At 41.1% G+C, this 13,094-nt stretch overlaps 1 protein-coding gene across 1 annotated transcript in view; it reads left to right on the top strand.

Moving 5' to 3' along the window:
- Positions 1-13,094, top strand: part of LOC106612141 (actin-binding LIM protein 3) — a 125,310-nt gene that overhangs the window by 23,358 nt on the left and 88,858 nt on the right. The window contains exon 2 of the mRNA XM_082956066.1: positions 4,599-4,733. Within this exon, the coding sequence (XP_082812192.1) occupies positions 4,599-4,733 (135 nt within the window). The remainder of the gene's footprint in view (positions 1-4,598; positions 4,734-13,094) is intronic.

The raw sequence follows: 13,094 nt of genomic DNA, 5'->3' as shown, positions 1-13,094 counted from the left end.
GGAAAGAATCAACCAAGGAACAGAGCAAATTGTAATGCTAACTGGCCCTGAACAAAGAGTACACAGTGGCAGAATACCTGACCACTGTGACTGACCCTAAATTAAGACAATCCTTGACCATGTACAGACTCAGTGAGCATAGTCTTGCTATTGAGAGAGACCGCCATAGGCAAAACTGGCTCTCAAGAGAAGACAGGATATGTGCACACTGCCCACAAAATTAGGTGGAAACAGCTGCACTTTTTAATCTTCTGCCAAATGTATGACCACGTTAGAGACACATATTTCCAACAGATCACACACACACACCCACAAAGAATTTGAAAACAAATCAAACTTTGATAAACTCCCATATGTTAGTTGAAATACTGCAGTGTGCAGTCACAGCAGAAAGATTTGTGGCCCGTTGCCATGAGAAAAGGGCAACCAGTGAAGAACAAACAACATTGGAAATAAAACCAATATTTATCTGTTTATTTATTTTCCCTTTCATACTTCAAAACTTCTTGAACATTGTTACAACACTGTACAAAGCCAATAATATAACATTTGAAATGTCTATATTATTTTACTACTTTTGTGTGTGTAATGTTTAATGTTTCCCTTGTTTATTTCCCTTTTGTTTATTGTCTATTCCATTTGTTTTGGCAATGTAAACATATGGTATGTTTCGCATGCCAATAAAGCCCTTTGAATTAAATTGAATTGAGAGAGATATAGTGGAAAGAGGGAGAGAGAGAGTGCGAGGGACATGTCACCTCCAATCTCCCACAATCCCTTGTGACTGTGAGCTCTCAGCACGTGTTGAGGTCGGTGTAGAAATAGCAGCAGTCTGCCACGGCCCTTTGTCTTATATCACTTAGCTACTGATCCAGGAGCTGTCTTACCACTTGGTAGTAAAACTACTGAACCACTAAGCTACCCCATTCACTGATCCAGGACCAGTTTTTAAATAGCAGCAGCCTCCCACTGCCTTTTGTATTTAAAACCACTTAGCTATCACCTTCCCTGATTCACTTAGCCCAGGGCTGCCCAACCCTCTTCCTGGAGAGCTACTGTCCTGTAGGTTTTCACTCCAGCCCTAATTTAGCAAATTTGATTCAGCTAGTTAAGGTCTTGTTGAGCAGCTAATTAGTAGAATCAGGTGTGTTAAATTAGGGCTGGACTGAAAACCCACAGGACTGTAGATCTCCAGGAAGAGGGTTGGGCAGCCCTGACTTAGCCTATCCAGGACCTGTGTATGTGCCTCCCACGGTGGTGTTTGCCTTACCATTACCACCTTCACTGATCCAGGACCAGTGGTTACAGCTGACAACAATAATGTTAATGAACCACTTAGGTACAACTGATCCAGAACCTTTGTTCTGTTTGTCTGGGATGACTTAACACTCAACAGAGGTAGACATTTACATTTGAGTCATTTAGCAGACACTCTTCTCCAGAGAGGCTTACAGTAGTGAGTCATTTACATTTTACATTTACATTTTAGCCATTTAGCAGACACTCTTATCCAGAGCCTCTTACAGTAGTGAGTCATTTAGCACACACTCTTATCCAGAGAGACTTACAGTAGTGAGTCATTTAGCACACACTCTTATCCAGAGAGACTTACAGTAGTGAGTCATTTAGCACACACTCTTATCCAGAGAGACTTACAGTAGTGAGTCATTTAGCAGACGCTCTTCTGCAGAGAGACTTACAGTAGTGAGTCATTTACATATACATTTACGTCATTTAGCAGACGCTCTTATCCAGAGCGACTTAAAAATTGGTGCATTCACCTTTAGCAGACACTCTTCTCCAGAGAGACTTACAGTAGTGAGTGCGTAGATTTTCATACTTTCTTTTCTTACTGGTCCCCTCTGTGAATCAAACCCACATAAGCACCATGCTCCACCAACTGAGCCACACGAGAGAGCGAGAGAGAGAGAGAGAGAGAGAAAGAGAAAGAGAGAGAGAGAGTTTGGCCTTGGCTCTTTCAGCTGAAAGGCATTATGATGCCCCTAGACAAAGAGAGAGAGTTTGGCCTGCATGTGTGACATACTGTAACTATCAAAAGTGGAGTTATGTCACACATGCAGCTAACACAAATATATGGAAATGTCTGCTCTACCCATAATTACAACCAACTAATTGCAGCATTATCGCAGAAATGGAAGAGACAAGTGGAAAGGGGAAAAGTAAGGAACTTGTCTGTTGCCTCTGCATTAAAAACCAACATTGGTTAAAGAAAATTGTGATAAATGAAAAAATATACCAGTTTCATTTAAGGAACAAAACATTGATAGCTGTGCCATATAGATAGCAAAATAGTTGGGAAGAGATTTTTGATGTACGGATTCCATGGCACATGATACGCAAAACGACTTCAAGAGTTTTCTATTTATATTATCATACAAAATTCTTGCAACCAACAGCATGTTATATATATGGGGGTTACTTCCATCCCAGCTCTGCAGATTTTGCTGCGAAGAGACAGAATCATTAGATCATTTGTTTTGGTACTGTCCATATGTAACTTGTTTTTGGTCACAGATCCAGGAATGGCTGAAGAACTGTAACATTTACCTAGAGCTAACTCTGCAGATAGCAATACTGGGGGATCTGAAAAGTAATAGTCAATCGATCAATAATATAATAATACTAATAGCATAGTCAATTATTTTTAATTTACAATCTGTAGAAACTATGAGAATAGAAAGGTTCAGGACTTTTGTGAAACATCACAGCACAATTGAAAAATATATGGCAAATAGAAAACTGGATGATGTTCAGAAATAGATGGAAGGGGTTGAGTGGAGCTGAAGGGCAGGACTAATAACAGCAAGATAATGCATGTAAAATATACTGTGTCTGTAAATGTATATAGTTTCAGAACTTTTGTGAATTATCACAGCACATTTGAAAATATATGGCAAATAGAAATAAAAATTGGATGGTCTTCAGAGATAGATGGGAGGGGTTGAGGGTAGCTGAAGGGCAGGACTAATAACAACAAGATAATGAATGTAAAATATACTGTGTCTGTAAAATGTATATAGGTTCAGAACTTTTGTGAAACAGCACAGTTAAAAATATATGGCAAAATAAAAATCCAATTGGATGGTGTTCAGAGATAGATGGGAAGGGTTGAAGGTAGCTGAAGGGTTGGACTAATAACAACAAGATAACTATTGTAAAATAGATTGTGTCCGTAAAATGTATGTAATACCTGTCGGGGCGTTAGGTAAAAAATATATGGGGGATTGGAAATTACAACTACATGGTGGAAGCCCCAATCTATCTGCAATATTAAAGCTGATCGACCCCCTACAAATATTTTAAGATATAAAAATAATAATATAACAATTACCACAAGATAGTTTTTGAGTGGAATTGTCCTTTAATACGGGTAATGCAACGGTGTGTACTTTCCCTCGCTCTGCTGTTGATGTCCTCAGGTATGAAGACAGGTGAAAGGCATTATCCTCTCCTCTCTTCTACTCTCCTCTCCTCCTCTCTCCTCTCCTCTCCTCTCTTCTCCTCTCCTCTCCTCCTCTCTCTGCTGTTGATGACCTCAAGAAGGAAGACAGGTGAAAGGCATTATCCTCTCCTCTCCTCTCTTCTCCTCTCCTCTCCTCCTCTCTCTGCTGTTGATGACCTCAGGAAGGAAGACAGGTGAAAGGCATTATCCTCTCCTCTCCTCTCTTCTCCTCTCCTCTCCTCCTCTCTCTGCTGTTGATGACCTCAGGAAGGAAGACAGGTGAAAGGCATTATCCTCTCCTCTCCTCACCTCTCCTCTCCTCCTCTCTCTGCTGTTGATGTTCTTAGGAAGGAAGACAGGTGAACAGCATTATCCTCCTTCTCTCCTCTCCTCTTCTCTTCTCTCCTCATCTCTCTGCTGTTGATGTCCTCAGGAAGACAGGTGAAAGGCATTGTCCTCCTTCTCTCATCCTCTCTATGCCCTGGCTAGTGGCTAGCTCCCATGATACCTATACTCCTCCTCTCCTCTCCTCTCCTCTCCTCTCCTCTCCTCTCCTCTCCTCTCCTCTCCTCTCCTCTCCTCTCCTCTCCTCTCCTCTCCTCTCCTCTCCTCTCCTCTCTGGAGGACAGAAGCCTAGAGGATTACTCTACCTGGCACACACTACTTCCCCCTTGTCACAGAGAATTTGGTTAATCTATGCCAATCCCACACTCAATTTCAGGTTGCTTATCACTGCAGACGGGCATGGCAGTGGCCTAAACACACAGAAACATATGCACGCACGCACGCACACACTCACTGACACAGACACACACACACTATGTCTAGTACCCACTTGTTCATTGGCATGTCTGTGGAAACCTGTGGAGTTTTGTTTTGTCTTGATTCCTCCCGTAACATAATATAGTGGTAGACTTCCACCATTCCCCTTGCATCCTGTGTTGGCACAAGCACAGATTATATATATTGACTGTTTTGTATTGTTGGTTGCATCCCAGGTGGCACCCTATTCCCTATGGGCCATGTTAAGTAGTCAACTCTATAGGGAATATAGTGCCATCTGGGGGACAAACATCGACTATTATGATTGGATGAGGTCAGCTGTCTAAAGGCCTCTCCTCCTGTCTTTTTACAGCCTATCAGCAGGGCTCTTTGGGCAGTGAGCGGAGCTCTGGACCAATCCGGTGCCAGCATTGTCGGGAGGCGTGTAAGGGAGAGGTGGTGCGTGTTCAGGACACACACTTCCATGTCAAGTGTTTCACCTGCACAGGTAAGGACATGCAGGGCAACCTTCACTGCTCATTAGAAAGGTGTCTGTCTGCACTCTGCATGGAAAGCCCTCTTCCTGCAGTAGTAGGTCACCCCTGAATGTTAATCTCTCTGGGAAATGTAGGACGCTAGCGTCAACAGCCAGTGAAATAGCAGGGCGGCAAATTCAAAACAACAAAAATCTCATACTTCAAATTTCTCAAACATTCAACTATTATATGCCATTTTAAAGATACACTTCTCGTTAACCTCTCTGGGCCAGTGGGACGTTAGCGTCCCACCCTAGTCAACAGCCAGTGGAATCGCGTGGCGCGAAATACAAATACCTAAACAATGCTGTAACTTCAATTTCTTAAACATATGACTATTTTACACCATTTTAAAGATAACACTATCGTTAATCTAACCACATTGTCCAATTTCAAAAAGGCTTTACAACGAAAGCACCGTGCCAAAAATAATCACACAGCCATTTTCAAAGCAAGCATTTATGTCACAAAAACCAAAACCACAGCTAAATGCAGCACTAACCTTTGATGATCTTCATCAGATGACACTCCTAGGACATTATGTTATACATTACATGCATGTTTTGTTCAATCAAGTTCATATTTATATCAAAAAATTGCTTTTTACATTAGCATGTGATGTTCAGAACTAGCATACCCACCTTAAACTTACGGTGAATTTACTAAATGACTCATGATAAACGTTGACAAAATACCTAACAATTATTTTAAGAAGTATAGGTACAATACTCCTTTATGCAAACGCTATGTCAGATTTTAAAATAGCTTTTCGGCGAAAGCACATTTTGTAATATTCTGAGTACATAGCTCGGCCATCACAGGCTAGCTAATTTGACACCTACCAAGTTTGGGGCAACCTAAACTCAGAATTACTATTAGAAAAATTGGATTACCTTTGCTGTTCTTCGTCAGAATGCACTCCCAGGACTTCTACTTCAACAACAAATGTTGTTTTGGTTCATTAGAAAGGTGTCTGACTGTACGGGGGAAAAAAAAGAAAAAAAGTATGAAATGAAATGTAAGTCGCTCTGGATAAGAGCATCTGCTAAATGACTAAAAATGTAAAATGGTTCCAAATAATCCATAGTTATATCCAAATACCTCAGTTTTGTTCATGCGTTCAGGTCACTATCCGAAGGGTAACGCGTGAGCGCATTTCGTGACAAAAAAATTCAAAATATTCCATTACCGTACTTAGAAGCATGTCAAACGCTGTTTAAAATAAATTTTTATGGTATTTTTCTTGTAAAATAGCAATAATATTCCATCCGGACAGAAAAAAATGGAGAAGTCTCGTGAACGCGCATCTCAGTCTCACTGTCCCCAGCAGGCCACTTACAAACTCTGCTGCTTTACTTTGCCCAAAGACAGGAGACACGTCATTCCGCTTTCTGAACGCTTTAGAGAGCCAATGGAAGCCTTAGAAAGTGTCACATAACAGCACAGATGCTGTAATGTCGATAGAGATGCAACAGAAGGACAACAAATTGTCAGATAGGGCACTTCCTGCAAGGAATCTATATGCATATCCTACCTTCTGGGCCCGAGTAGCAGGCAGTTTAATTTGGGCACATTATTCATCTGAATTTCTGAATACTGCCCCCTGTCACCAAGAAGTTATCCTCTTTGGGAAAGGCATCCTGCTAGCAACACACCTCGACAACATCCGGTGAAATTGCAGAGTGCGAAATTCAAAATACAAAATACATCATATTAAACATTCATGAAAATACAAGTGTCTTACATCGTTTAAAAGCTTAACTTCTTTTTAATCCAGCAGCTTTGCCAGATTTCAAAAAGGCTTTACGGCGAAAGCACACCATTCGATTATCTGAGGACAGCGCCCCACATACAAACGCATTACAAACATTTTCCAACCAAGCAGAGGCATCACGAAAGTCAGAAATAGTGATAAAATAAATAACTTACCTTTGATGATCTTCCTCTGTTTGCAATCCAAAGGGTCCATGCTACATGACAAATGGTCCTTTTGTTTGATAAAGTCCTTCTTTATATCCCAAAAAGTCAGTTTAGTTGGCGTGCTTGACTCAGTAATCCACATGTTTCCCTTGTTAAAAATGCATACAAATGAATCCAGTAAGTTACCAATAAACTTCATCCAAACAAGTCAAACAACGTTTCTAATCAATCCTCAGGTACCCTAATATGTAAGTAAACACTAAAATTTAAGACGGAGAAAATTATGTTCATTATCGGAGATAAATAATGAAGTGTGCGCCCTCACCGACACGCCCCACAACACTACAGCCAAAATGGGAGCCGCTTACAAAAACCACAAAGACTGTTGACATCTGCTGGAAGCCCTAGGAACTGCAATCTGGGAGGTATTCCTTTTATATTCCCATAGAGAGCCATTATAATGAGTGGTGAGCTGAATTTTATTTTTCCCGGATGGATTCTCCTCAGGTTTTTGCCTGCTATATCTGTTCTGTTATACTCACAGACATTATTTTAACAGTTTGTGAAACTTTAGAGTGTTCTATCCAATACTACCAATTATATGCATATCCTAGCTTCTGGGCCTGAGTAACAGGCAGTTTACTTTGGGCACCTCATTCATCCAAACTTCCGAATACTGCCCCCTATCCATAAGAAGCTTTAAACACACTAATGAGATGTAAAGCGTTTCTCTGTAGAATCTCTACCTACAGTGTGATGCATTGTGTCATGGAAACAACAGTATGTTCTTAATTAACACAAATGCTGTAGATAGGGTCCATAGCCTTGTGGCTGTGTAGTCATCTTCTTAGATCCTCTATGAGATAGAAGTTGAAATGCCTGCTCCAGTACAGCACATAGTTCACTGAAACCATAGAATGCTTTTGTATAAGTAACTTAGTCAAGGATTGTTTCATGTTTTATGATATCCCCCTCTACTTTCACTTGTGTGTTTTCAGTTGAGGGGTTGCTGTGGTAACCATGTGAAGGGGATCCCTCTGTCTGATTCGTGGTTATTCTCAGCATCACTAGGGAGCCTCAACCAATGGGAAACCCCCATTACAGACCCCAGAGACCAGACAGAGGGTTCAGACAGAGAAAGAGAGTGAGAGAAGGAGAGAGAGAGGGAGGGATGGAGACAAAGATATATATAAATAGAGAGAGAGACAGCGATGGAGGGAAGGAGAGAGACAGGGGTAATGGGGGAGGTGTAACTTATAGTATCCCCCTTTGGGTGGCAGGTAGCTTAGTGGTTAGAGCATTGGGCCAGTAACTGAAAGGTTGCTAGATCGAATCCCGAGCTGACAAGGTAAAAATCTCTCGTCCTGCCCCTGAACAAGGCAGTTAACCCACTGTTCCTAGGCCATCATTGTAAATAAGAATTGGTTCTTAACTGACTTGCCCAGTTAAATGTTAATAAAAAAAAAATATTAAATGATGTCATCATACTTTTCTCTTTCAATCTCTCTGCCCCTACCCTCTCACACTACCCCTAACCTGAACTCTCCTCTCTTCTCCTTTCATCTCAAAATGGAACACATGGGATAATCCCAAAAGTGCAAAATGCAAACTCAAGCACAACTCAAATAGTTTGACATTGATGTATTTGACCTAGGTCTGACCTAGACCAAAGCAGAGACGTGATGCCAGTACAGTAGAGCAGTATTGTGTGACCATGCCCTCCCTCTCTGTGGTTCCAGTAGCATCGATGGCCACAGCTTTCTAAAGACCAGCTATTGTTTCACTGTCACCCCTATCCTTCACTCCCTACCCTTCCCTCTCAACTACATGTTCTCTTCTCTATTCATCCCCCTCTTTTCTCTGCTGTTTGTTCTTCATTCCTGTTGTTTGACTAATGATGATCTGGGTGTATGATGGGGAGTGAAACAGACACATGATGAAAGATAGAAAGATGGAGAGAAAGATGGGGAGAAAGAGAGAGAGACATAGAAAGAGGTTGGTCATGGCTCAGGCAACAGTTATCAAAACAAGCATTTATATATCTCCCTCCCTCCCTCTCACTCACTCTCTCTCTCTCTCTCTCTCACTCCCTCCATCCCTCTCTCACTCTCTCTGACTCTCTCTCTCTCTGACTCTCTCTCTTGCTCCCTCCCCCTCCTCCCTCCCTCCCTCCCTCACTCTCTCTCTGACTCTCTCTCTCACTCTCTCTCTCTCTGATAGTTATCTAAGCATGAAATCAATTTAAGCATGAAATCAATTTCCCATCATGGGACAGTTTGACATTGACGTGTTTAGCATGTGATAGAGAGGCTGAACAAAGAAGTGTGTGTGTATGTGTGTGTGTGTGTCTGTGTGTGCACACGTGTGCATGCGCATGTGTGTGCGTGCATAAGTGCATGTGTGTGTTTGTGATAGGGAGGCTGAGAAGAATTTCAGGAATTGTAAAATGCCAAGGTATGTAAGGTACGATATGTGGTCATATTTGTCATAATATGATATTAGTTTATCTTGATCTTTCTAACTTTGTCTGTTTGTGTTGTCTCTGTCTGTCTGTAAGGAAACATATAGGTAAAATGTAGGAAACATACAGAAAAGATACAGGAAACATATAGGAAACATGTAGGAAACATATAGAAAAGATACAGGAAACATATAGGAAACATGTAGGAAACATATTGGAAAGATACAGGTAACATATAGGAAACTTGTAGGTAAAATGGAGGAAACATATAGGTAAAACGGAGGAAACATATAGGAAACATATAGGTAAAATGGAGGAAACATATAGGAAACATATAGTTAAATGGAGGAAACATATAGGAAACATATAAGAAAGATACAGGAAACATATAGGACACATGTAGGTAAAATGGAGGAAACATATAGGTAAAACGGAGGAAACATATAGGAAACATATAGGTAAAATGGAGGAAACATATAGGAAACATATAGTTAAATGGAGGAAACATCTAGGCAGAACTCTTTATATTCAACTGATTTCACCTTGGGAAACAGAGAGTGCCATTCCCTGAGGAGCTCTCCCTTTATTTCCTTCCTTCTATCACTGTCTGTTATTATCACAATGTATACTGTATACTACATGCTTAATGAGTGTATACTACATACTATATACTATTAGTTCATTTTGGTATACTGTAAACAGAACAGTATCCTTTCAGTTGACAGTACTAGCTCTTCGCTGGTCTACCAGAAGCTGATGCTGTTACTACACAACTTCTTGCTAGCTAGTTAGCATAACAAATTACTAGTTAGACATTTTACGACATCGGTTATGTTCTTAAATTCAATCTGGAGTGTCAGAGTGCGCTTGTAAATTCAGAGCATTGTCAGATTGTCCATTTGTAAATTCAGAGTGTTTCACTATCGGAGTGCACACTGGATGCTCGGGTGGAGGAGTAGGGTTGATTTGAGCATTCTGACCTTACAAAGGCAGTCAAGCACCCAAGCTAACGTTAGCTAGCTTGCAAGCCACTTCCAGACACAAATGAGAGTGGCCACTCTGACCATTTACTCGCCCTAGCAGAGCTGGTTAGGAGGTTTTCAGTGTTATCCAGAGTGTTGGTGACTAACTGTGTTGCTGGCAACAATTTAATTACGCTTTTTGCCATCGTTAACTGACACCGGCCATATTCAACCGGTGTTGAACGCTAGTCAATTGATTATTCTGCGCTCAGACTAGAGTGCTCTGAAATCGGAGTAGATAGCCAGAGCGAATTTACAAAAGCACCCGAATGTCCATTGAAAACGCACAACAACTATTCCATTTAACTTAGCTAAGAATGACGGGAATAATCAAGTCAATAAACGTTGGGTAGTTAGATAGCCTATAGTTAATATACTGGCAAGTTTGATGTATAAGTAGCCAACTAACATTAGGTAGCTAGCTAACATACCGGTACATACTGCTGTAATGATATGCTATGTGATTCGTGATGACAGCGTAGCTAACAAATTGTCAGCCAACATAACGTGTAAGGTAACGTATTTGAAAATAATTACTTTATTACATTGCCTCATGGGCACTAAAGTACAGAAAATAGTGTCCTCTGCGTGTATACTTCATATTTTGGTGAATTTAGTACGACATCCGGAAACTTTTGGCATGCTAACTATATCCATACTATGACCAATAAGCATACTATATACTCAAATCACGTCACAAATAGTACGATTAGTGTGCGTAGTATGAGTATGAGTATGAGTTCTCTCTCTCTCTCTCTCTCTCTCTCTCTCTCTCTCTCTCTCTCTCTCTCTCTCTCTCTCTCTCTCTCTCTCTCTCTCTCTCTCTCTCTCTCTCTCTCTCTCTCTCTCTCTCTCTCTCTCTCTCTCTCTCTCTCGCTCCCTCTCGCTCCCTCTCGCTCCCTCTCGCTCCCTCTCAGCAGTGAGTTCAGTAGCATTGTGATGGATGGAGACAGTGAGAGAGAGGTTATTATTACAGCATTCTGTTGACTGTAGCAGCAGACTCAGTTATAGAGAAGTCATTATAATGCCATTCTGTTGACTGTAGCAGCAGACTCAGTTATAGAGAACTCATTATAATGCCATTCTGTTGACTGTAGCAGCAGACTCAGTTATAGAGAACTCATTATAATGCCATTCTGTTGACTGTAGCAGCAGACTCAGTTATAGAGAACTCATTATAATGCCATTCTGTTGACTGTAGCAGCAGACTCAGTTATAGAGAACTCATTATAATGCCATTCTGTTGACTGTAGCAGCAGACTCAGTTATAGAGAACTCATTATAATGCCATTCTGTTGACTGTAGCAGCAGACTCAGTTATAGAGAACTCATTATAATGCCATTCTGTTGACTGTAGCAGCAGGCTCAGTTATAGAGAACTCATTATAATGCCATTCTGTTGACTGTAGCAGCAGACTCAGTTATAGAGAACATTATTTATTTATTTATATATTTATTTCACCTTTATTTAACCAGGTAGGCCAGTTGAGAGCAAGTTCTCATTTAGAACTGCAACCTGGCCAAGATAAAGCAAAGCAGTGCAAAAAAAAGAAGTGCAAAAAAAACAACAACACAGAGTTACACATAAACAAACGTACAGTCAATAACACAAAAGAAAATAAATAGAAAAATATATGTACAAGGTGTGCAAATTTAGAAGAGTAGGGAGGTAGGCAATAAATAGGCCCTAGAGGCAAAAATAATTACAATTTAGCAATTAAACAGTGAAGTGATAGATGTGCAGATGATGATGTGCAAGTAGAGATACTGGGGTGCAAAAGAGCAAGAGGGCAAGTAATAATATGGGGATGAGGTAGTTGGGTGTACTATTTACAGATTGGCTGTGTACAGGTACAGTGATCGGTAAGCTGCTCAGACAGCTGATGCTTAAAGTTAGAGAGGGAGATATAAGACTCCAGCTTCAGAGATTTTTGCAATTCGTTCCAGTCATTGGCAGCAGAGAACTGGAAGGAAAGGCGGCCAACGGAAGTGTTGGCTTTGGGGGTGACCAGTGAAATATACCTGCTGGAGTGCGTGCTATGGGTGGGTGTTGCTATGGTGACTAGTGAACTGAGATAAGGAGGGGCTTTACCTAGAAAAGGTTTGGCGATGGATATGTAGTGAGGGCCAGCCAACGAAAGCATACAGGTTGCAGTGGTGGGTAGTATATGGGGCTTTGGTGACAAAACAGATGGCACTGTGATAGACTACATCCAGTTTGCTGAGTGGAGTGTTGGGGGATATTTTGTAAATGACATCGCCGAAGTCAAGGATCGGTAGGATAGTCAGTTTTACGAGGATATGTTTGGCAGCATGAGTGAAGGAGGCTTTGTTGCAAATTTGGAAGCCAATTCTAGATTTAATTTTGGATTGGAGATGCTTAATGTGAGTCTGGAAGGAGAGTTTACAGTCTAACCAGACACCTAGGCATTTGTAGTTGACCACATATTCTAGGTCAGAACCGTCCAGAGTAGTGATGCTAGTTGGGCGGGAGGGTGCAGGCAGCGATCGGTTGAAAAGCATGCATTTTGTTTTACTAGCATTTAAGAGCAGTTGGAGGCCACGGAAGGAGTGTTGTATGGCGTTGAAGCTCGTTTGGAGGTTTATTAACATGTTGTCCAAAGAAGGGCCAGATGTATACAGAATGGTGTCGTCTGCGTAGAGGTGGATCAAAGAATCACTCGCAGCAAGAGCGACATCATTGATATATACAGAGAAAAGAGTCGGCCCGAGAATTTAACCCTGTGGCACCCCCATAGAGACTGGTCCGGATAACAGGCCCTCCGATTTGACACACTGAACTCTATCTGAGAAATATTACACTCTTTAATATTGCACCCAAACCATATTACACCCTTGAATAATGCACCCAAACCATATTACACTCTTTAATAATGCACCCAAACCATATTACACTCTTGAATAATGCA

This window comes from Salmo salar, chromosome 09, assembly GCF_965601325.2.
Source record: "Salmo salar chromosome 09, fSalSal1, whole genome shotgun sequence".
In the NCBI taxonomy this organism is placed as follows: Eukaryota; Metazoa; Chordata; class Actinopteri; order Salmoniformes; family Salmonidae; genus Salmo; species Salmo salar.
This window is presented reverse-complemented; position numbering and strand designations above follow the sequence as displayed.